Source organism: Diorhabda sublineata, chromosome 6, assembly GCF_026230105.1.
Source record: "Diorhabda sublineata isolate icDioSubl1.1 chromosome 6, icDioSubl1.1, whole genome shotgun sequence".
In the NCBI taxonomy this organism is placed as follows: Eukaryota; Metazoa; Arthropoda; class Insecta; order Coleoptera; family Chrysomelidae; genus Diorhabda; species Diorhabda sublineata.
The window spans coordinates 4,385,118-4,408,997 of NC_079479.1; the positions used below are offsets into that span (position 1 = coordinate 4,385,118).

The following is a 23,880-nucleotide window of genomic DNA, read 5'->3' on the forward strand; positions in this document are numbered from 1 at the left end:
TTACAAAAACCGGTGGAAATAAAGCGAAAATATGTACGGAAAAGTTGGTAAAAGAAAAGTGCATGATACTTGTAATAAAATGAACGATTCTCAATATATTGACACTGCCTATCCGTAGGTGACAATGCGTACAAAAACTCGTCAACGAATCTATCTGTATTCTATAAATATTACGGAACGCGAACGATTGAGTTAATGTTCTTTTTGAATTTATGTTTATTTTCTTGATATTACCTTTTTCAGAATAATCTTGCTATGTTCTAAAGGACGAATGTCAAGTGGGTATGAAATATGTGGATTATTATATAAATAAAACTATAAAAGACGGAGCGGAGTAGTTTTTTTCTTCTTCTAATTATTATTTATGTAGAAAAAAACTTGATTTGATGAGAAGTAACTTGTTAGTTTAGCACAGAAATTACCAATGTGCGGAATAAAATAGTAAAAAAGTTTTTTATAAATACTTAATTTCGAATAAATGTTAAAGCTGGCCACACTGCATTTTTAAATAATCTTAATTAGTACTCTAAGACTCCAGTTGAGTCCCTCCCATCACAAGAGTAAATAGGCGTACATACAATTTGCCCTAGAATTATGAATTCGTCAACATGTGCGCAAAAAGTGAAAAATAAAGTCTGTAGATACATACAGGTATAACTTGATAATTCATAGCAGAAACCTGAATTGTGATATGAAAATTAAATCGTTGAATATCCACTCTATTCATCCGATTTGGGCAGGTGTGATTTTTGCGTATTCTCTAAACAGAAACTTTTACTTGCTCGAGGAGGATGAGATAGATCCAGAGTATCCAACCGAGATTATTGAAACATCCATGACTCTGGAAAAATTGCTGGAAGAATTTAATCCTTATTTTACATTATACACTAACAGGCTCTCATTGAAGGACATTTGGACATTATCAACTTTCTTGGGGAAGTTGATAATGCTTACCATGATTTAACTTATTCTTAACTTTGATGTTTGATTAGATGTAAAGTATGGTTCACACGAAAAGGTCTTAAAATTATTTACCAATTAAAAAACGAATCTCTTATCAAAAATCAATTATTGGCTATTATCAAGTTGTTCAAAATAACTGTATGTTACATTTGAACTACTGACAATTTCAAGTATATAACGGTGAAGGATTAGAAGCAAGGATAAAGAAGGAAAAAAAAGGGATGGTCAGCGGTTTCTTGATCTTCGTGATGCTAAAGATATTTTTATGACTGTATCTGAAATCTCAGACAATTTGTTTAATAGAAATTGGCCTGCCTTTGACTACTCTGAAACATTATCTGCACAAAGCACCGTTATATTTTGAAATATTTCGTCTAAAATCTGTTTTGATATAGATAAAGTGCCTTCTGAACTTCAACTTGAGGTCATCGGGTTAAGAATTACCGATTCATTGAAGTCACAGAGTCTAGATTGCTCCTTCGGGAAAATAATTTGAAAAACGGACTGAAGACATATTTTTAGATCCACGTATTGACCTTAAAATGAATATTGGAAAATCGAAATTCGACCTCAATTGGACTGATATTTCAAATAACAAACATACGTAAACTTCTCAGCACAAGTTCTTATTTTTCGTTAGAATACTGAGAGATGACATGATATTATCTCGTATCTTCATACCCTACCATGGAATATTTTTGGACTACAAGGGATGAATCACTATAAAATCTGTCCCTTGTCCCAAAAAAGTAGCCCCGCACTAAAATAGATAAATAAGTTCAACAATTGTATGAAAGCATCCTACTTCAAGCTTCTAAGTTAAAAATGTAGTTAGCGATTAGTTTAAACATCGTTTTTCTTGTATCTAAAAATATTTAGCTCCGCCTATGTATCTAATATAACCTAATAAATTGAATACCATTACAGGTTCAGCATTACATACTGGTAGTTCAAGCACAAGACGCCGGGCATCCTGCTTTATCCAGTACTTTGACAGTATATTGCAATGTGTTGGACCTCAACGATAACGCTCCTCTTTTTGATCCGATGTCGTATAGCATCGAAGTTTTTGAAAACGTTACAGTTGACACTAATATACTTACTGTTAGCGCAACAGATGCTGATTCTTGTAAGTACTAAAATGTTGAATTATAACTGTCTAATGCCCACTGAATTTCCACTTTCTCCCATTACTAATTTTAATACTTTACGAAACTTTATTATTAATTTAATTAGAATATGCCACTGTACATGAACAAGTAGTTGCATACATAATCATTTTATAAAAAACAGGAATCTGGATATTTAAAAAATGTGGTCTCAGTGCGCGTATGTTTTTTAGTATTCTCAATTTTCTTAATAAATAATTCTTTAGCATCATTATTGCGACAATAAAAGTGATTATAATGACAAAATTATACTGATATAATGAATTATCTTAGATTGGTACAGGTAACCTCGATCTAACCATCTTCTTTCCCTTTGTAGCTTAAATATTTTCAATCACCAAGCAAGTTTTTTACTTTTTTATTTCTATTTCTGCTATTTCTTCGAGTCAATCTACTCTTTCATCTCCCAGTATTTGATGTAGTTTTTCTATTAAAATGGCACCGGAAGAGTAGATGCTCAATCGTTTCTTTTTCTCCGTTACACTCTGTATAATTGTCTCTCCCCAGTCTTGTGTCAACTATACAACGTCCACTGATCATTCCATTGTATCAAAAGCATGTTTTAACCATTTCCATCCATAGTTTTTTTTATTTCCCTTTCTTTAAGAGGATCTAACGATGTATCATTTTGATTTTGATGTTTTTGAAGCTGTCTGTGTGAATTGTGATTTCTGCTTCATTAACCACTTCTCTTTAACAGTCTGTCATTTTTCGTAAATTCCCACTTGAATGATATTACATCCATTTTTCAGTCTGTACAACTTTGAAATTACCTCGGCTCCTGTTACACTTTTTATTCCATTCTCCTTTTGTAGAAATGTTTATGTTCATTCTTTCCTTATAGTTTTATTCTTTCTATTTCACCCATTTCCGGCAGAATATGTTAACAATCTAAAATCTTTTTCAAATTTAATATATTTTTCACAATGTAAAATTTGATATTGACTTCAAACTACCAAAGACTTTGTAAAAAACTAACGTCATTAGACAAACTTTAAGGTTTTTCCAAGTATCTGCACCTCGCGCGTATGAGTGGTGTGCAGTTTTTTCTTTCTCCATGTATCAGCGGCATTCCGAATCTTCCGTGATACCTTCAGCATGCATATTGTCCTAGATGGCCAAGTAGGGTTAAGTCACCAATCGATTTTTGCGCCAGATTAACTAAAGCAGTTGATTGGAAAGACATCTGTGCAGATTTAGTTTGCCCCAAGCAGGTGTTTCCGTCTCCATAGAGACTGTTTTGATATCAGATTTCTCAGTGATGTGTAGCTATACATTTGGCTACACCATGAAGAGGCTCTGGGTCTGCCCATATTTTTCCTAACAATATTTATTGTTTCAGCGAAAAATAAAGAAATTGTCTATACAATTACATCTGGAAATGAAAAAGAAGACTTCGGGATTCTACAGAACGGTTCGATTGTTACTAAAAATCAATTAGATCGTGAAACGCAGGCGACTTATAACTTGGTTGTAACCGCAACTGATCAAGCTTTAATACAAGAAAATAGATTGTCATCTACGGTACAAGTAAGTGTACAAATACACAAGCTATCATTGTTTTAACTAATATCTGAAATATTTTTTAGGTAACGGTCATTTTGAAAGACGTAAACGACATGTCACCCGAATTCATCACACCCAACGAGACCACAGTAGTCGAAAACGTTCCCATCAATACCGTAGTCATGGTAATCAAAGCAATAGATAAGGACGAAGGAAGAAACGGATATATAGAATACTCCCTATCCAACGATCCTCTCACCTACGGTTTATTTTCTTTAGGACCGGTTGATGGTTTGCTACGAGTCAGCGGGAAAATTGATAGAGAAACTACGAATAACTATACTTTATTAATAACCGCCAAAGATAGAGGAGATCCACCCAAGGTTACGAATATGAAGCTTTTTATTAAAATATTGGATGAGAATGACAACAGTCCAGTTTTCGATCCGAAGCAGTACAGCGCCTCAATATCTGAAAACGCCTCAATCGGCGCTAGCGTTTTACAGGTTAGCCATATTATCATCGCAATCTTTTTCTATATTTATCAGATCTATGGTTCATAGATTACCGTGAGACATAACCATCCATCTCCCTAGAAACTATCTCACGAGTAGATTTTCCAGAAATGTGATAGCTACAGTTTTCGTTACACCAAGAATGGGCTCTGGACCCATTAGAAGTTTTGCTTGAATATCAATCACAAGTTTGTATGACCGGCACCGTACAATAACACAATTTTCATACCCCAGCTGAAAGTTTTGTTATCCTTTTAGGTAGAATGATTCAGAAAAAATAATAAAAAAACTCTGTCACGTCTGGTTTAAAAAATTCATTAACTCAATCAACTGAAATACATAATTTTGGTATTATCACTAAAAAAATTAATTCATCACAAAATCCTTGATGATGTTCTTCGAAAAGCTTCAAATCTTGATGAAAACGTTCCCTTTGTTCGTCCCTCATACATACATACAAATTTTCAAGGAAAAAACTGTTTACTCCCATCTTATGAAAATTTTTCAATACTTCGGCAACAATTTTTTTGTAATTTTCACTTTTATACTTTTATTATTTCCCAAAAAATTTTCCACAGCCACTTTTCATTAACAGATAAAATACTTTCAATCTGAGAATCTTTGATAATTTTACGGAGGGGCCAAGAGCGTGATGTTCAGAGGAGTTGTAATTCAATATTCCTCGAGGCATTAGCCAGGAAAGTAGTTGTTTCCTCTTTTGACCATTGGCGAAATACATTTCGAAATTATTTCAGAGTTGAATATTAGGAATCCTTTATTTTGATACATTTTACACACCTCATTTACCATCGAAATAAATATTAACGGCAACGACGCTAGATTTCTACCTGACCAATAGCTCGCGGTTGGAAATAAGGATGGTGCCACTTAGCGTTCGATGGAAAATGTTTAACTACATGCAACAAATGCGACGCTGTTTGACGTTGTCTTCAGTTCGTGTTCAAGCCCGAACAAGGGGTGTTGAGCTGCTCTGATGAGATGGATTAACGTCGAAACTAGTCAATAGTCACACCCTCGCCTTGCAATTGTGAGCCATTGGGGATGTTAGTATCGACAAAAAGGTCGATTTACAGTTGTAATTCAATATTCGTCGAGGCCCCCTTCATCATCGACACCATTCACGCAAGACACCATCGCTCATGAAGTTTTTCCCATACACACGACTCATTCTACGATGGATTTCTGCAGCACTATGGCCTTTAGCCATTTAGAAAACGAATCACACTTCGCTAGTCACATTTGGCGGAAGAATCAATAATGGCGGACAGGTTTACGTGACTGTAGCACAACGCCGACTGACGCCTGAATGTCGTCTACAGCGCATGTCCGCTTTCTCTTGCCCACGTAGTGTCTACACGGAGCGGTTAAAGAAAAACGGCCTTCGTGTATATATAATATACACATACTTATAAGGCTCTAAACTGACTTCATGGATTTTATCGTAAGGTCTGAAGGTGGGAGATCCAGTAGGCCCTTGTTAAGGCCTTACTCATGGACCCTGCGATACTAAGATACGCGTGGCGTGGAACTCCCTTCAGTTGTACTCTGGTTTTCACTTTTTTCGTAAAATCCATCATGTGATAAATTCGTAGGTGTTCTTGTTTAAGTGGAAACTCCTGTAGAAGAATATTTGGTTAGAATTTTACGAACTTGTCTTAAATAAAACAAATGTACTTGAAAGATCCAACACAATTACACTGTTTGCAAGTAGTGCAAGTATCGTTTTATTAAAAATGTTTTTACCGAACATACCTCAATATTTCCTTTTCAATCCTGCAAGAATGCTTAACATTTTGATCTCGAGTTTTCTCGTGTTAAGTTAGATTCTTTTTTTCACACTGTTTATTTTAATTTATGTTTACTGGTAGTCGAAGTACTTATATCCTTGAGCTGTTTCTAGTAAATCTTCATTTTTACACCAATTTTGAAATCTGAATGCTAACTGTCCCTGTTCAGCATTCAAAAGCATTATGTAAAGTCACTAGGTCTTCGTTTTTCTTTCACGTAGTACGCAAGCTGATATGTTGGACACTACCACGTAATTCCAATCCTCCTTTGTAGGGTTTGTATAAGGTGGGGACGAAATAATCTCTGGAGATGAAAGAACAACTGTATTTTCATTTTGATGGTCTTTTTACCTATTTATGGTCTGTTGCTAATATTTTTGGCAGCAGATCTTTACAGTATAGGTATCATTTGTCTCAGATTTGTTTTTGATAGCAATTCCATTGGCAAGTGGAGAACCTGGCTTGATCAGACCCATCATGGTGATGATCCATAAAACTGTTCATAAATTATACATGTCTTCATTTCATTAATCAGTTAGAATGAAGATTGTTGTTCATTTTCAGACCTTGTAGTATGGAGGCTGTGATTAACCTCAATTTTTTTGTATAAGATTTTTGGAGTTATGGGCACTTGAAATATCATAGATTTTAGAGATGATTGGAAAGATGCCGTCGCTCTTTTTTTAAAAAGGAACCTAAAGCTTCAACATTTACTAGAGAGATCTGAGATTTCCGTAGTTGTCATAGTTTATCGTGAAAATATTAGGTTTGATACATACTGCAGATTGTGTCGCATATCGGATTTAACCTATCAGGTTTGATTTTTAAAAAATGTCCTGAGACATACATTGTCACACCTTGCTGTGCAAATTTTGTAGAGTGTAGTCTGATAAAAACATTGTTTCTTCGATACCATCATTATAAAGTTAAAATCACTTTTCGAGCATTTGTTGGTAGATATTTCCGTTTCTTTTCAACTGTTTGGTCTCTCTTTGAGTTAGGCTCTAGTAGTACGTTTACCGAATCTGCAAATCGATTTGTTGATAGTTGATACTGAATCCGCGGTTGTTACATACTTTATTATTAACAAAACTTTTATTTAATAATAATTTGACCTTTCATCTCACAACTAACTACTGACTGTGAACCGGAAATCCTACTAAAAGCGCCTACCTGATGATTATTCGATTTCATTTAGGAATTCTAATGGATTATTTTTTGTATAATGTTGTTCATCTTTACTTTTAAATTATTCACTGATTCTTAAAATTAAATATCGTGATGCGGACCTGGACAAGTTGTTTGCTAGTCAGTATACCAGAAGTGGGACATTATACCCTAAACAACACGAACCAAATTAGAACCCTACACCGTTTAAAGCGTTTTCTTTGTATCATATTATCATTAATTATTAATATAGTCATTTTTTCTTTCCAAAGGTATCAGCAACAGATGTAGACGATAACCTCAACGGCCGCGTCAGATATTCAATAAACTCAGGTGACGACAACCGCGATTTTACTATAGCCGAAGATACCGGAGTAGTAAGGGTAGCGAAGAATCTCAATTACGAACGAAAATCACGCTACGAATTAATAGTTAAAGCGGAGGACTGCGCCGGTGATATCAGCGGAGCTGCAGTTAGATCCGACACTGCTAAAATATCGATTTCCGTTTCGGATATCAACGACAATCCCCCAACTTTTTTAGATTCCCCTTATCTAGCTTACGTAATGGAAAATACGGTTCCTCCAAATGGAGGTTACGTTATTACCGTTCAAGCTTATGATGCCGATACGCCTCCATTCAATAATTTAGTCAAATATTTCATCAAAGAAGGAGATACAGATATATTTAGAATCAACGCTACCACCGGTCAGATATCATTGTTGCGAGCTTTGGATAGAGAGATTCAAGACGAATACATCTTGAGCTTGGTCGCTATGGATACCGGTAAGTTAATATTTGTATGTTTAGGTTCATTCCAGTCGATATTAGGAATGTCTTCAACGATTTATGGAACCTTTTACATTTATAGGTTATATATCTGATCGATTGTTCGATAATTTAGAGTCAGTTGTTGAGGGGACTTGGTAAAGACGACTATGAAGTAAGGAAGACTTCTGTTGTTATCCATAACAAGCCAGTAGTGTATTAGAGCAGTTAAAAACACTAATTTGTGTATATTATTCCTTCCTTGTTGGACACTTATCCCTAAGCTCAATAAATTTGATGATGATTAAGTAGTGGAATTTTAAGAATAAGTTATGCAGATGTCACTGTTAACCAAATGAGTCAGTACGTGTCTTTCAATTTTGGAAAGTCCAGGTTTTGAAACACATAAACTCACTCATTCAGCATGAGAAGGAGGAAGGATGTAACTATTTGAGGCATTTGATTTGAACATCCAAGATGGTATCTATACTTTAGAAGCATGGAAAGAAGTAAAAACTGCGAAAATCATGGCGTACTTTCTGGTTGGAAATTATATCCGGTGATTAGATTTAAGAAGTAAATAATGATATGCAAAAACTCGTTGAAGAATTGGAAATTATAGAGGTGAAGCTAGGAAGTAGCCAAGTAAACTAACCTGAAGGATTTCACACACAAACGCTAAGAAAGTTTTTTGTATTTCTCTTAAACAAAAATCAATGCTACACCTTTGGACTAACTATAGTCCAGTGAACAACGGTTTTTACCTCAGATTTCCATAAAGACGCATCGATTTGCTTGAAATTTTAACAATAGATAGTAAATACCTTGAAAAGCAAAGTCCAACCCCGACTAGGGGGTGGTAATTTTTTTGTTAAAACCGTAGAAATCGATAGAAAAAGCAAGCTAAGTACAAATCAATCATGTAGTTTTTTAGAAAAATCAATACTTTTTGACTTATTCGTGATTGAAATTTATTTTTACAAAAAAACATATTTTTAGCGATTTGTCACAAATAAATCGAAAACTTTGTAGCTTTTTAACAAAAATAAAAATAATAAAATTTTTTTGGCTATAGGCCTAATACAAACCGAGCTATGATTTATTAAACACTTATTTAGTGAACCGAAGATTTTAAAAAATTGAAAATGGAATATTTGGAAAACGGTCAATTTTACGAAAAAAAGGTATTGAAAATTTTTTAAAGAACTCTAAAAAACATTCAAATGAGACTTTGTAACACATAAAATGAGGAAGTTATAACGAAAATTAGAAATCCCTTCATTTCATTTTGGAATTTATATATAACAAAAAATACAATACATTATATTAAATACATGAAAATATTCTTTTCAAACCACAATCTTCACAATTATTGAAGATTCCAATTTCTTATCTATATGAGGGGTAGTTTAAGGGATGAAATGAATATATGCAAAATAATCATTTACAATAATTAAGTACTACAAAAAATATTAATATAACGTGATATTTTTAATTCTATACATAAGATCGTAATGTTTTTTAAGCATTTTTTGCAATAAGGGATGATTTGAAAGGGTGAAAAATTTTTGATAAAGTACTATTTCTGTTGAATACAACGAAAAGAATACTTTCAATCTAAATTAAGTATGATAAAGTACTAAAATTGTTTTTTTTTTAATTTATCCTAAGAGGAGTAGGAATTTAAGGGTTGAAAAACATTGATTAAGGGTTGAAAAACATAAATAGTATCCTACAACATCATGCGATCTTTATTTTATTCCAGAAATGTTGTTTTTAACTTTCTAAATGCATTAACTTTTATTTTATAGAATTTTGGCAATAAGAGGTAGTTTTCACCCCTTACAATACTTTGCACATATTGACATAGGGTAGCTTTTGAAGTAAAGGGTAAATAGAACTTGATTTCAAAATTTCCAGCAAATCCTCGCGTCTTTATGGAATTCTGAGGTGATACCATATTTTTACCGTTATTCACTGGACTATAAATATATTGAAGCTAAAATATAATTCGCTAAAAAATCGATGATTTACTATTGGTAGAAGACAATTAGAAGTAGAAGAAAAAACAACTAATAGAACATATCATGCAAATAAGATACTAAAAAGCAAAATAATTACTAAGAAGTTTGCCAAATAAGTATTTACAGAACCATGATAAAACTGATACCTATGAACGACGTAGAAATATCGACAATAGCCGAAAAAGAAGAAAAGGAATTAAGAATACGGGAAAGAAAAATTGATGACAATGAATACATACAGTGCGTGAATGATGAAACGAAAAAGGAATTTCAAAGCGAAACGAATTAAAAAGAAAAATACTAGAGCATGTGTGGCGAACGGGTAAAGACACAGTAGCCTTGTCAACAGGGCCGGATCAAGATTTATAAGGCCCGGGGCTAAAATAATGACGGGGCCCCCTTAAGGAATTCGGAAACCCGAAAAAATTCACAAAATAATATCAATACGTTAAATTTGTTGCATCAACACATCAAAAAATACAGAATGATTTCCAAATGATGGGGCCCTCTTGGACCTGGGGCCCGGGGCTATAGCCCCCCAAGCCCCTAGCTTAATCCGGCCCTGCTGGTCCATACTACAGTGGCCTTCGGGAGGTCCAGAGCAAGCAATGGAAGGAAAAGAACAGAACAGCAGCGCTTAGAAAATGATTAAATAGAATAAAAATGATATAAAAAATACAATGCTGCTATACACGGCCTGTATTGGGGTTATTTTTTTTTTTTGGTATTGGTTTCTTTTGGAGGATCTCTCTTAGAGTATATGTCTGCCATCTACCGCGAGAGGCATCGGGATATTTAAAAGGATAATAAAACAAAATTGCTCACTGAAACAAGGCGGTATTTGAAGAGTGATAGTAGGCGGGTACAGATGCAGCTTTAGCTAGTGAATTGGTTCTTTAGATTATAGGCAAACCGCAGATAACATGTAGAAAGGTTTAAGGTTCACCTAATAATGAGGAAGGCTGGGAAATTTCCAGGAAGGCTTCGGTAAGCCGTTGTTAGTAGCCTAAGGATGGGAGAGGGAAGTTTCCTTTTGGAGTTTGAAGAAAGTGACCGTTTAGTTGTCCAGGGGTTGAAAAGGGTATTTTTAGTTATGATTCGATAGTACGAATCTCATATCGGGCTCGCAGATGATTTAAATGGCTCTAAACTGAAGATATGTCAATGGTAAATCGGTATTGGCAATACCTTATGATTATTGACTGCTCGCAAGAAAAATTTTTATTAAAAAGTTAGTTAAGTAGGGTCCGAACCTTCCTCTAAGTACTGGGCTGACAAATTATGTGTATGAACAAGGGGTGTATACAGCCAAATATATTATGTGAGTTTTTACCCTTTATTCATTTTTGATTTTTTACTTTCTTATTGTATCCATGGTTTAGGATTAGGGAAGTTCTGGTATAAATATGAGATAAGGTTTTTACAGTATAAACAAAGAATGTAGTTTTAATAATATTTCTCACGTTTCAGGATCACCACCTCTAACTGGAACAGGAACAGTACGAGTTGTAGTACAAGATGTTAACGACCACAGTCCGGAGTTCAAAAGACAATCCTACCAAGCAATTATCAAAGAAAATATGCCACCGCTAACTTGGGTTCTATCTCCAATAGCTACGGACAAAGATATCGGTTTAAATGGAAAAATTCGATATAGTCTTTTGGGGGATAAAGTCGAAAGATTTAAAGTAGATTATAACACTGGAGTGATAACAACGGCCGTTTCTTTGGATAGAGAAGAAATTAGCTCGTACTTTTTAACTTTAATGGCACAAGATTGTTCTACGACGGAACCCCGAGCTTCAGCGGTCAATTTAACTTTAAATATAGCCGATGAAAACGATAATTCGCCAGCTTTCGATTTAAGTAAATACGAAATATACATTTCGGATCAAACTAAAGCCGGAGAGTTCGTTTTCGGCGCAAGAGCAACCGACGAAGATTCTGGTATGAATTCAAAAATCGTTTACCGATTAATGGGTGAACACGCAAGAAATTTCACCATAAACGAAAATACGGGAGTGATAAAAGCAATTTATGATCTACAAAGATCGTCTACCAGCACTTTCAATCTCGAAATAGAAGCCACGGATAGCGGTAAATACCCGAGAAGAACAAGTACGGAATTACGAGTTCATCTAAAACCTGGTCATTTTTTTCCGAAATTCGCAACACCGACAAAAACGAAATTCGTATTAGCCGAAAACGTAGAAGAAGGCAAAATTATAGCCAGAGTGAAAGCGACTTCGCCAAAGAAAGGTCCAGCTGCTGCTATTAGATACGCTACTGCCGGTGGGAATATAGGAGACGCTTTAAAAATCGATAAAAATAGCGGCGAAATTCAAATAACAGGACAAGGATTAGATTACGAAGTTTCTTCAGTTTACGAAGTTTGGATAGAAGCACAAGATTCGGATACTCCACCTCTTAGAAGCGTCCTACAACTAACAATAAACGTAACGGACACTAACGACAATCCTCCGATAATGAGTACTTTATTATATAACGCTTCCGTTCTCGAAGAAGAAATTCCTCCGCTTCTGGTCGTTAAAGTTTCCGCTACCGACGCCGATTCTGGAGAAAACGGTAAAGTCAAATACAAACTTCTTGACGATTTCGAAGGAGCTTTCGAAATAGACGCCGAAACCGGAGAGATTTATACCAACAGTCTCTTAGATCGGGAGGATATATCGAATTATGAATTGGTGGTAGAAGCCGCCGATCAAGGTTCACCGCAACTTTCAAGTACAGCCACCGTTCTCGTTACCGTCTTGGATAAAAACGACAATCCTCCGAGATTCACCAGATTATTCAGTGTCAACGTAACCGAAAACGCTGAAATCGGTTCGTTCGTTATTAGAGTAACCAGTTCCGATCGAGATATAGGAGAAAATACGAACGCTACTTACATTTTCACCGAGAATCCTGGAGAAAAATTCAAAATAGATCCGATAAGCGGCAACGTTACGGTAGCAGGATACTTAGATAGAGAACAACAGGACGAATATATATTAAAAGTAGCCGCAGTTGAATTAGCTTGGACAGCAGAAACTCCTATCACCATTACGATTCAAGACCAAAACGATAATGCACCAGAATTCGAACAATCTTTTTACAGTTTCAATTTTCCCGAATTACAAAGACCAATTGTTTTCGTAGGACAAGTTATGGCTACTGACAGAGATAAACAAGGTCCTAATTCAGTTATAAGTTATTCGTTACAACAACCTTCCGATTTATTCACCGTAGATCCAGCTTCGGGAGAAATTTTTAGCAAAAGGAGCCTCAGATATAAATACACCCCTCTGGAATCTTCGCCGGAAAACACTTACTCTCTAACAATATTAGCTACAGATAACGGTAAACCCCCGATGTCTTCGGAATGTTTGGTAACAATAAATGTCATAGACGCCAACAACAACGCACCAAGTTTTGAACAACAAGAATATCTCACACCGGTACCTAAAGATGCGATCGAAGGTCAAGAAGTATTGAAAGTTGTTGCAAAAGATGATCTCGATGTTGGGGTTAACGCCGATATAGAATATAGTATCTTAGGTGGTAACGGTTCGAATATTTTCGCAATCGATAAGATTACCGGTTGGATCAGATTAAAAGAAAAAGTATCCACCGTAGGTACCGTATATATTCTGAGGATCCGCGCGATCGATAAAGGAATACCACCGCAACAAACCGAAACGACAGTAACTTTAATAATTACCGGGGAAAATAGATACAGTCCCGTATTTACGGCGCTCAGTTACCAAGTAATCGTACCTGAAAACGAACCCTTAGGATCTACTATTTTAATAGTCAGTGCTTCCGATAGAGATCAAGGTCCTAACGGTATGGTCAGATACAAAATATCAGCAGGTAACGAACGTAAAGAATTCACCGTCGATACCGTGACAGGAGCTGTAACGATCCTTCAACCACTCGATTACGATAATATACAAGAATATCGATTGAATATAACGGCGGAGGATTTAGGTTTTAAACCGCGACGTACTACTGCAATGTTGACGATTACCCTTACGGATATCAACGACAACGCGCCGAAATTCGACGAAACCGTCTACGAAGCTTATTTATCGGAAAATTTACCGGCCGGAAGTTTTGTTTATAAAGTCGTCGCTATAGATATCGATTCTCCTAAAAACGCCATCATAGAATATTCGATATCAGACGGTACCGACGAGGAAGTTTTTCTAATAAATAAAACAACAGGAGTTATAACTTCCAAAATAACATTCGACTATGAAGAAAAAGATCAGTATATATTAAATATAGTTGCCGCTAATCCGGATTCTTCGATGTACGGTACAACCATCGTTAAAGTACACATCACAGGTGTAAATGAATTTTTCCCTAGATTTATACAACCCGTATTTCATTTCGACGTATCCGAATCAACAGAAGTTGGAACAAGAGTCGGTACCGTTCAAGCCACAGACCAAGATAGCGGAGAAGAGGGTAAAGTTTATTATCTCTTGATAGGATCTAGTAACGATAAAGGATTTAGCATAAACGCAGAAACCGGTACGATAAGAGTATCAAGAAATCTCGATAGGGAAACTCAGAGTCGTATAGTATTAACAGTAATGGCTAAAAATGCAGGAGGTATACGTGGTAACGACACCGACGAAGCTCAAGTAATAATAACCGTACAAGATGGTAACGATCCACCGGAATTTTTACAAAACCTATACGAAACCGAAGTATCCGAAGGAGTTAGCATCGGTACTAAATTAATATCAGTTAAAGCCATAGATAAAGACGTCAGATTACAAAACAATCAATTCAGTTATTCAATACTCGATGGAAATATCGATCAAGTATTCAAAATCGATCCACAAAACGGAGAAATACACACTTCCAAACGATTAGATAGAGAAATTATTGGAACCTACTCGGTAATCGTCGGTGCAATAGATACCGGAATACCACCTCAAACTGGTACGACTACGGTAAAAATCCACGTAACCGATATCAATGATAATGGTCCGGTGTTCGAACCAGCTCCTGTAGGTTATATATTAGAAAATAAACCTCCCAATACTAAAATTATGGTACTATCCGCCAAAGATCCAGATTTACCTCCCAACGGCGCACCGTTTACGTACCAACTAATCGGTGGTAAACACAAAGATTACGTTCGTATCGATAAACATTCCGGAACAGTAGTATCTACGAAGATAATAGACAGAGAATTAATTCCGGAATTGAATATCGTAGTCGAAGTCGAAGATAACGGTATACCGAAATTGAAATCGCAACACGTCGTTAGGATACAAGTACAAGACGAAAATGACAGTCCTTCAAGTTCTAGATCTGTACACGTGATGGTGTACGTGTTTAATAATTCGTTTCCTACGGGCAAGATTGCCGATGTTCATCCGAACGATCACGATTTAATAGGCGATTATAAATGTCGTATCGTACAACCGTCTCAATCGAGTGTATTAACCATTCCGACTGGTTGTAATTTGTATACGTCAAAAATCACTCAAAATTTAGGTTATTCCTTATCCGTTTCCGGTAATGACGGAAGACATTCGGATGTTATATCAACGGTCAGTGTGGAATTTATATCGTTCTCTAATAAAACCGTTGATAATTCTATTACTCTATTTATCACCAACATCACAGCTGAAACTTTTTTAACTCAATATTACCGAGGACTTTTAGACGTATTAAAAAGTATTTTGAATTATGAAGATACTCTCATCTTATACAGCTTACATCAAAATAATGACGGTTTAGAAATAACGATGGCAGTTAGAAACGGCGATAATTATAAAACCAAACATGAGTTGATAGAAAAAATTCAGAATAAACGAGAAACCGTAGCAAATTTGTTCCAAATTAGAGACGTCGTAGTAGGATATTCACCATGCGATGAAAATACTTGCGAAAACGGCGGTATTTGTTTAGAATCTTTAGAAGTTAAAAAGACTACGGTGATATCCGACAGTCAAAATTTAATTTTAACCTCGCCATTGGTAATCCATGAATATAAATGTCAATGCGCTAGCGGTTTCGCCGGCAACAACTGTAACAAAAGACAAGATCCTTGCGTACCTAATCCTTGTAAACAAGGTGGAGTTTGTAGACGACAAGGTTCTAATTTCCACTGCGTTTGTCCGCCAGGAAAAGACGGACGTCACTGCGAGTCCCAAAAAGATTTCGCTTGTTTCGAGAATCCTTGTCAAAATGGTGGAACTTGTAGAGAAACGCCCGACAGATCATCTTTCTTCTGCCTATGTAGATCCGGTTACAAGGGTAATCAATGCGAAATTCTAGCAGATTTTTGTAGACCTAATCCGTGTTTACACGACGGTCTCTGTATTAGTCTAAAACCGGGTTATAAATGCAATTGCGTCGACGGTAGATACGGTAGGCATTGCGAAAAAACAACTTTTGGTTTCGAAGAATTGTCTTATATGAGTTTCCCTTCGTTAAATACCGCTACTAATGATATATCTTTCATATTTTCTACTACAAAACCGAACGCTTTGCTCGTTTACAACTACGGTTTACAGACGGGCGGTAGAAGTGATTTCGTCGCTTTGGAATTGATACAAGGTAAAGCGGTTTTCTCGTCGGGAGGCGCAAGGACGGCCATAACGTTGGTTAGCGTCGAAGGACAAACTAGTAATTTAGCAGATGGTAATTGGTATAAGATAACAGCGACGAGAAACGGTAAAGTCGTTTCTTTAAATATTGGAAGCTGTACAGACAACGGAGACGTATGTGAAGATTGCAAACCTGGTGACGAAACTTGCTACGCCGATGGTATTGGTCCCAGTGGGTAAGTACAAATTTTATTCACTCTAAAAAGTAAACAACGACCTAAACTAGATAGTAAATTATATTGAATTCTTGGAAACTGTTGATGATACTTTTTTGTTGATTTGCGTAAAAAATTTTGATGACAGTAATAATACGACCTATTATAAAACACATAACATAACAAATAAACAAAATTAGGGTAGAGAAAAAAGTCATTGAAGACCAGATCTTGTGTATACGGTCAATGTTGAAAGAATCCGAGATGCAATTTATGAATTTAACCATTGCGATCACCGAAGTGTGAGAAGGGCTTGGTTCTTAGGGAAAAGTGCGGTAGTTTTTTTGCAAATTTCTCCCTTTTTCGTATTAACAGTGTTATGGTGGATTTAGGATTCATCTAGAGTTATGAATCGGTTGAAAAATTCGTTAATATGGTCTAGAAAATGTTCATTCGAACGCAGTGGTCGCCATTTAGCGGACGTAGCGCTACCGCTACCTACCGGTAGCGATCGGCAACGTGTTGTTCGTTCGCTGTCAAGTTTCTTCTGTTTTCTGTCAAGTTTTTGACAGGTGTATTTTTAACATAGAGGTTTTTATGAAACTTGACAAGCGATAAGTGTGATATTACTTTCTCTAGTTTCTTTTTTAAGAATGACTCCACTTTTATATGTATATAAAAATGAATATTACAATTCATAATAAAATTATAATGAATAATTTATGCAGTTCGAATTCATCTTCTTTCATCTTCATAAACGAATTCAATCATTTTTCTTCATCTTAATAGATTGATGACAACACACAGTTGATTTAACAAACGTCTGATCTGGCTCTGTCTCAGTTTTTGTTGATGTTTCTCACGTGTCAGTTCCGCTAGTACTACCTAGCACAAAATCAAAGCGTACGAACCGGAACGTGTTGAGTTTCTAACGTATATCCTAAGAACGATTCTTTTAACTTTCTAACTTTAATCAGTCGATTGTCCAATACCATTTGTTGAAATATTTAGATGATATCGCAGGTTGCCCAAAACTTTAGGTTTGTAAATAATGACGCCGAGTCTCTGTAGACGTATTATCTTTCAAAAACAAATATTGAATGACTCGATACTCAATTTTTTCTATTCCTCGAAGCTGTTCAAAGAGTATTTGAAAGGGAGAATTTACTGAAAGTAACGATTTGGTCGTCACAATCGCCCCAACTCAACCCTATTCAGTTGTTGTGGGACAAATTGAACAGGGAAGTCAGGTAGCAATGTCCTATTTCCACTTTACAAAATGGAAATGTTGTTCGAGCAACAGAAATGAAAATATGAATGAAAACATATACACACATTAAGAGACAGAAAGAGAAATACAGACATAAGACACGAGTGTGATGTGGAAGATATAGTCAGATGGGGACGTAAACGTAGAAGAGCTTGGAATAAACTCCTGAACAGGATGACCAGAGAAAGATTAGCAAAGATCGTCGAGACGGTAATCCTTTAGGAAGACCTCCGAAAAGATAGATGAATTCAAAAATGGATTGATCTGCAAATTGAGTGGAAGCAAATAGACAATGATTCTTCTTTTCAGTGCCGTCTTCTACTTTCATTTCAAAATATGTGGCCTAGGTAGGACGCTTTTCTTTTTTTAATAGCTACAAGCAATCCTAAATCTTTAGCCATTCTTGTTAGTACCTCCGTATTGGTTACTCTATCAATCCAAGGTATTCTTAAAATGCGTCTATACAGCCACATTTCAAAAGCTTCTAATTTTTGCATTAATGCTAATTTTAGTGTCCACCCTTCCACACCGTAAAGCAACGTGGAGAGTGCTCAGGTTGCGGTCACTCAAGAGCTTTCTCATTTTTATGAATGTGGATCTTGCCTGTTCAATTCTAATCTAAATAACTAAATCAGGGTTCCATTCATAATTTCTGTATTTGAAGCGGTGTACTATCTCAATGGGATCCGTTTCTATATACAGATCTACATTTTGTATTTTTCTCATATTAATCACCATAAAGAATCATCTGTAGATCTGCCAATAAGACAGTATCATCCGCATAGCGGAGGTTGTTGATTGGTAAACCGTTAATTTTCTTCCAGTGCCTCTATAAATATTTGCTCCGAGTACAAATTGAACAGTTGATGAAATGCAATTCGACGCCGATTATTTGTCAAAATAGAGAAAGGAAAGGGGGCTTACATCGACAAATAAAAAATCACGCAAACTATAGGATGGGCAAAAACTTTTGACCGGTAGTGTACGTTATCAAAGCGATTAAACCAACGCTTTGCCGTTCGCTCATTAACTGTATTTCCCCCTTCAAATTCACATATTTTTCCCCGCTGCCACGGCTATTTTAAACTTTTGTTTCTTATTTATCACACTCCATACTATTTATTGTAAAAAGTATCACGTCGTCAATAAACGTAGAGAGAATAATGAAAAGAAAGTTTAGAAATTAATTTTAACAAGTTACGCCATATTTGTATTGAGGAGTAAGAATTTTCAATTCTGAAAACTTATAGAACACCCCCTGTATATTATTAATAAAGGGTTCGGCGATAAAACTGGAAGATTTCGTAAATAATTTTATTGTCGAAAAAATATATGTTTTTGTAATTATTAACACAATAATGGTAAATGTTAAAAAAAATGTTTTGAAAACTACATCTACCAAATGTCCTCCGTTGACCCCGACGGAGTTGATCCTGAATGTTCTGCATAACTCTTCGCAGCATATCAACAGGTATTACTGCAATCTCGTCACGAAATGTTTGAGGGCCAGGATTGTCCTGGGTGGATCAATTCCAATCATTGCAACGGATCTCTCAGAATTAACGGTAACTGTATTTTCAACCTCATCCTCAAAAAAATCCTAAACGATGATTCCATTTGCCGATATTGCCACTTTTTCAGCATGAAGAGGTGTTTCATGAAACAAACGAGGCTTCTCCTCCGCCCAGTACCTGAAATTTTGTTTCTTTACAAAACCGGAGAGGTAAAAGTTATTAATTTAGTCATCATTTTCTTCCAACCTGGCAAGCATAACCTCACAAAATCGAAGTCGCTGTTGATAATCACCCGGGTGAAGATATTGAACAATTTTATACGGGTGATATCGAAGATCTTGATGGAGTATCCTTCTCACCGATCTCTCACTTATTCGAAGGCGTGAGGCGGACGGTCGATCGACTTGCTTGTCGAATACGATATTTTCAGGGGTTTGAATCGTTCTGGCACTACCACCTCTTTTTCTAGACGCCAATCCAGTTTGCTCGAGGTCCGTCCAACGCTTCATTGTAGACTAAATGGGTCTCGGGTCCTGGCAGGCCTGTGACTGTCTTCCCTATCACTTCACCGCGCACTACAAGGCCCTTCTTCCCGTTTCATTACCGAATCCTGTACATTGTAACAAATAATTATTGTACTTTATATTTATTTTTTTAATATTGTTGCAGGACTTTAAATTTCAATAACCAACCGCTGCTCATAGGAGGATTGATTAGTGCAGATCCTGTACTGGAAAGGCCCGGACAAATCCACACGGACGACTTCGTCGGATGCGTCCATAGCGTATCGATTGACGGCCGTCAATTGAACTTGAGTCATCCACTATCTTCCGAAGGAATCGTCAATAGATGTAGTCATCGCGCATCGTGTCACAACAATCCTTGTTTTGGTTTTGGTACCTGCGTGGAGCATTGGAATACCGTCAGTTGTGATTGCGGTTCAAACATAATAGCCCCCAACTGTCAATCCGCCTTGCAATCGATAAGCGTAAGCGAAGGAGGCTTCGTGGAATTCTCCATATCGAAAAAACATAAAAGGATGCAGCTTCTGGATGATTTTTATAGAGGTACGACGCTTTGGAATCGGAAAACTAGATCTCTCGTAGATTTAGTAGGCGATAATTTAAATCAAGTCGGAAAGACTATTAGTGTACTTTTCCGAACGGTTAAAAAAGACGGACTCATATTTTACGCTACGAGTAACAAGCACTATACTTCGGTGGAATTGATTAACGGGCAAATAGTCTACATCAGTAGACTTTCGACTGTGATTAACATGACGGATTCTCATATCGTTAATGACGGTATGTGGCACAACCTAACGTTACATTCCTACGACCGAAGTATAAGAATTAAATTGGATAATGAAAAATTCGGCGACGAATTAGAAGCTTCCGGAGTACACGACTTCCTAGATCCCTATTTGACGTATCTTTCCATCGGTGGTGTCGCAAAAGAATACTACTACGTTAACGACGTTGTTCTAAATTATTTCGAAGGTTGTTTCGCAAATTTCACCGTAAACAATGAAATGCAACCGTTAAACGGTTCGGGAAGTATATTTTCGGAAGTTCGTTATCACGGAAGGGTCGTTAGAGATTGTAAAGGCCCCATCGGTGTAGGAACAGCCGCAGCTCCGGATCCTCTCAGTATAGGAATAACTTTGGTGATTGTTTTCTTCGTGGTATTACTCGTAGCTATATTAGTATCTTTCGTAGCGTTCCGTTTAAGAAAACAATACAAAGAAAAAGGAAGTACTTCGAACAGTCCTACTGGAATACAAACAAAACAAAACGGAAACGGAGGTATGATGGGACCGAACGGAATTAACGTAACCAACGATAACGTTCTAAGTAGAGTAATGCACGGTAATGAAAATTCGATGTCGTATCATACCGACGGCGACGTTATACGAGGTATCGGAGGACATTCGTTAGTAGGACCAGAATTATTATCGAAAAAATATAAGGAACGTGATATTCTTCAAGGGGATTTACCTAGACCTCAACGACCCGATATAATAGAACGAGAAGTTATAAATAAAGGACCACCTATAAGAGACGAGCATCATCCTCCGATGCCTCCAGCGTCGAATCATAGTCACGACCACGTCGCTACCGATTTAAATTCCGAAATGCCGGAACATTACGACTTGGAAAACGCCAGTTCCATTGCTCCTTCGGATATTGATATAGTGTATCATTACAAAGGTTACCGAGAGGCAGGTGGGGTTAGAAAATATAAAGCTACACCACCGCCGCTTACCGGATACCATCACAAACATCAAACAGGTCCAGGGCAAAATCAACATAGACATTCCCCTCATCATCCAACGGGTTTTCCTCCGAGAGCCCCTCCCGTTACTAGTCCAAATTCCCGTCCGCACCAAAGTACCCCCTTGGCCAGGCTGAGTCCGAGCAGCGAAATGAGTGCCCAACAACCAAGAATATTAACGCTGCACGACATCAGCGGTAAACCTTTACAAAGCGCTTTATTAGCAACTACCTCCAGTTCGGGTGGAGTAGGTAAAGACGTTTTACATAGTAATAGTGAAAGAAGTTTGAACAGTCCCGTAATGTCACAATTGAGCGGACAAAGTTCTAATGGTAGAAAAGTAACAGCACCGCCACCAGTTACCTCGTCGCCTCCAGGAATGGGGCTAACCGCCGAAGAAATAGAAAGACTGAAATCTCGCCCTCGCACCTCTAGTTTAGTATCCACGCTCGATGCGGTTTCGAGTTCTAGCGAAGCACCTCGCGGGGGCGGAAATAATCACCATTTGCGCCATTCGCCAGTGCCAGAAACGCACCACAGTAGTACCACTACCGACGAAAGTGGTCACGATAGTTTCACGTGTTCGGAAATCGAATACGACAACGCCAGTTTGAGCGGAGAAAAGTACAAACCTAGTGAATCAAAATCGAGTTCGGGTAACAAAAGTAATATACCACCACCGTGTTACGACGGATTCGATTCATCTTACAGAGGTTCTATGAGTACTTTAGTAGCTTCTGACGATGAATTGGGGGGGCCTATGTATAGGACTGATACGGGATCGCCCCCGACGACGGCATTAGGTTGGGAATATTTTCTCAATTGGGGACCGAATTTTGAAAGTTTTGCTGGTGTTTTTAAAGACATTGCGGAATTACCGGATACTGTAAATAGTCGAGTGCCATCAGCGTTACGATTGACGAACGCTCCTAAACCATCCGAAGAGTACGTGTAAATAAATAAATTACGTATGAGTGCAATTTATTACAAATATAAAAGTGTAAACAATTTGTGAACCTTGTATCAAGGGATGATGATATTGTAATTTTCTTGCCATACTTTTTTGTATTATTTTTTTTATTGTTGTAAATTGTTTATTTTCATTTGAGATACCTGTGTAAATATTTCAATACTAAAGTCATCCGTTTAGAAAATATGAAACGTTTTATTTAAAGAATAAAAACTAACTGAAAACAATGTGTCTTTTTATTTATATAAATTATTTCTGCCGAAATTTTCAAATTGTAATTATTAGTTATAAATACATAAGACTTGATATAGTTTCTATAATTAAATAAATGAAGTAAAATGATTTAAAAGTTTGTCAAAATTTTGCATATGATTTATCGACTAGAAAAAATTTATGCAAGAAAACCTGGCAACAACGCGGCAACAAAACATAAGGACTATCGTCGACCAGAGAGAATTTTTTAATTCGCTTGCTTGAAAATCATTTGATGAACTGCCACTTCCTGATTCTCCCAGAATAAGGAAAGTCTCTAATGACAAAAGACACTCTCAAGTGCCAAATGACAAGTTTTTGTTTATGAAAGAGAGTTTCTAATGAGAAAGTACAGTTTGTTTTTGTAAAAGAGAGTCTTCTAAGACAATGAGAATCTTTCGATTCGCTTTCCAAAAGACATTTTAATGGACTACCTTTCCTCGATTTTCCCAGAAGGAAAGTGGCAAAACATCTATTATATCTAACATCAATCAAGTAAAGACAGTCTCTAATGATAAATGACAGTTTCTTTTTATAAAAGACACTGTCAAGTGACAAATGGCGGTTTGTATTTGTAAAAGATAATTTCTAATGATAAATTACGATTCACATCATCAAAAACAGTTTAATGGACTGCCATTCCCCAATTCTGAAAGAAGAAGGAAAGTGGCAAAACATCTATTAGGACCAACATCAACTAGTGGAGACAGTCTCTAATGATAAATGACATTTTCGTTTTATAAAAGACAGTCCTTGGGGGAAATGACAGTTTATATTTGTAAAAGACAGTTTCTAATAACAAATAACAGATGGTTCATGTAAAAGGGAGTCTCCTAAGACAGTGGGGATCATTCGATCTTCTTCTTCTCAATAATTTTCATTTACTCTTA

The 23,880-nt window shown here is 36.5% G+C and overlaps 1 protein-coding gene across 1 annotated transcript in view; it reads left to right on the top strand.

The window, feature by feature from the left end:
• The window catches only part of LOC130445301 (cadherin-related tumor suppressor), a 209,998-nt gene extending 187,033 nt beyond the window's left edge, over window positions 1-22,965 (top strand). Inside the window, exons 4-9 of the mRNA XM_056780866.1 lie at window positions 1,891-2,092; window positions 3,475-3,662; window positions 3,722-4,144; window positions 7,401-7,914; window positions 11,391-16,731; window positions 20,164-22,965. Coding sequence (XP_056636844.1) covers window positions 1,891-2,092; window positions 3,475-3,662; window positions 3,722-4,144; window positions 7,401-7,914; window positions 11,391-16,731; window positions 20,164-22,723 — 9,228 coding nt within the window. The 3' untranslated portion in view covers window positions 22,724-22,965. The remainder of the gene's footprint in view (window positions 1-1,890; window positions 2,093-3,474; window positions 3,663-3,721; window positions 4,145-7,400; window positions 7,915-11,390; window positions 16,732-20,163) is intronic.
• The last annotated feature ends 915 nt before the right edge of the window (window positions 22,966-23,880 follow it).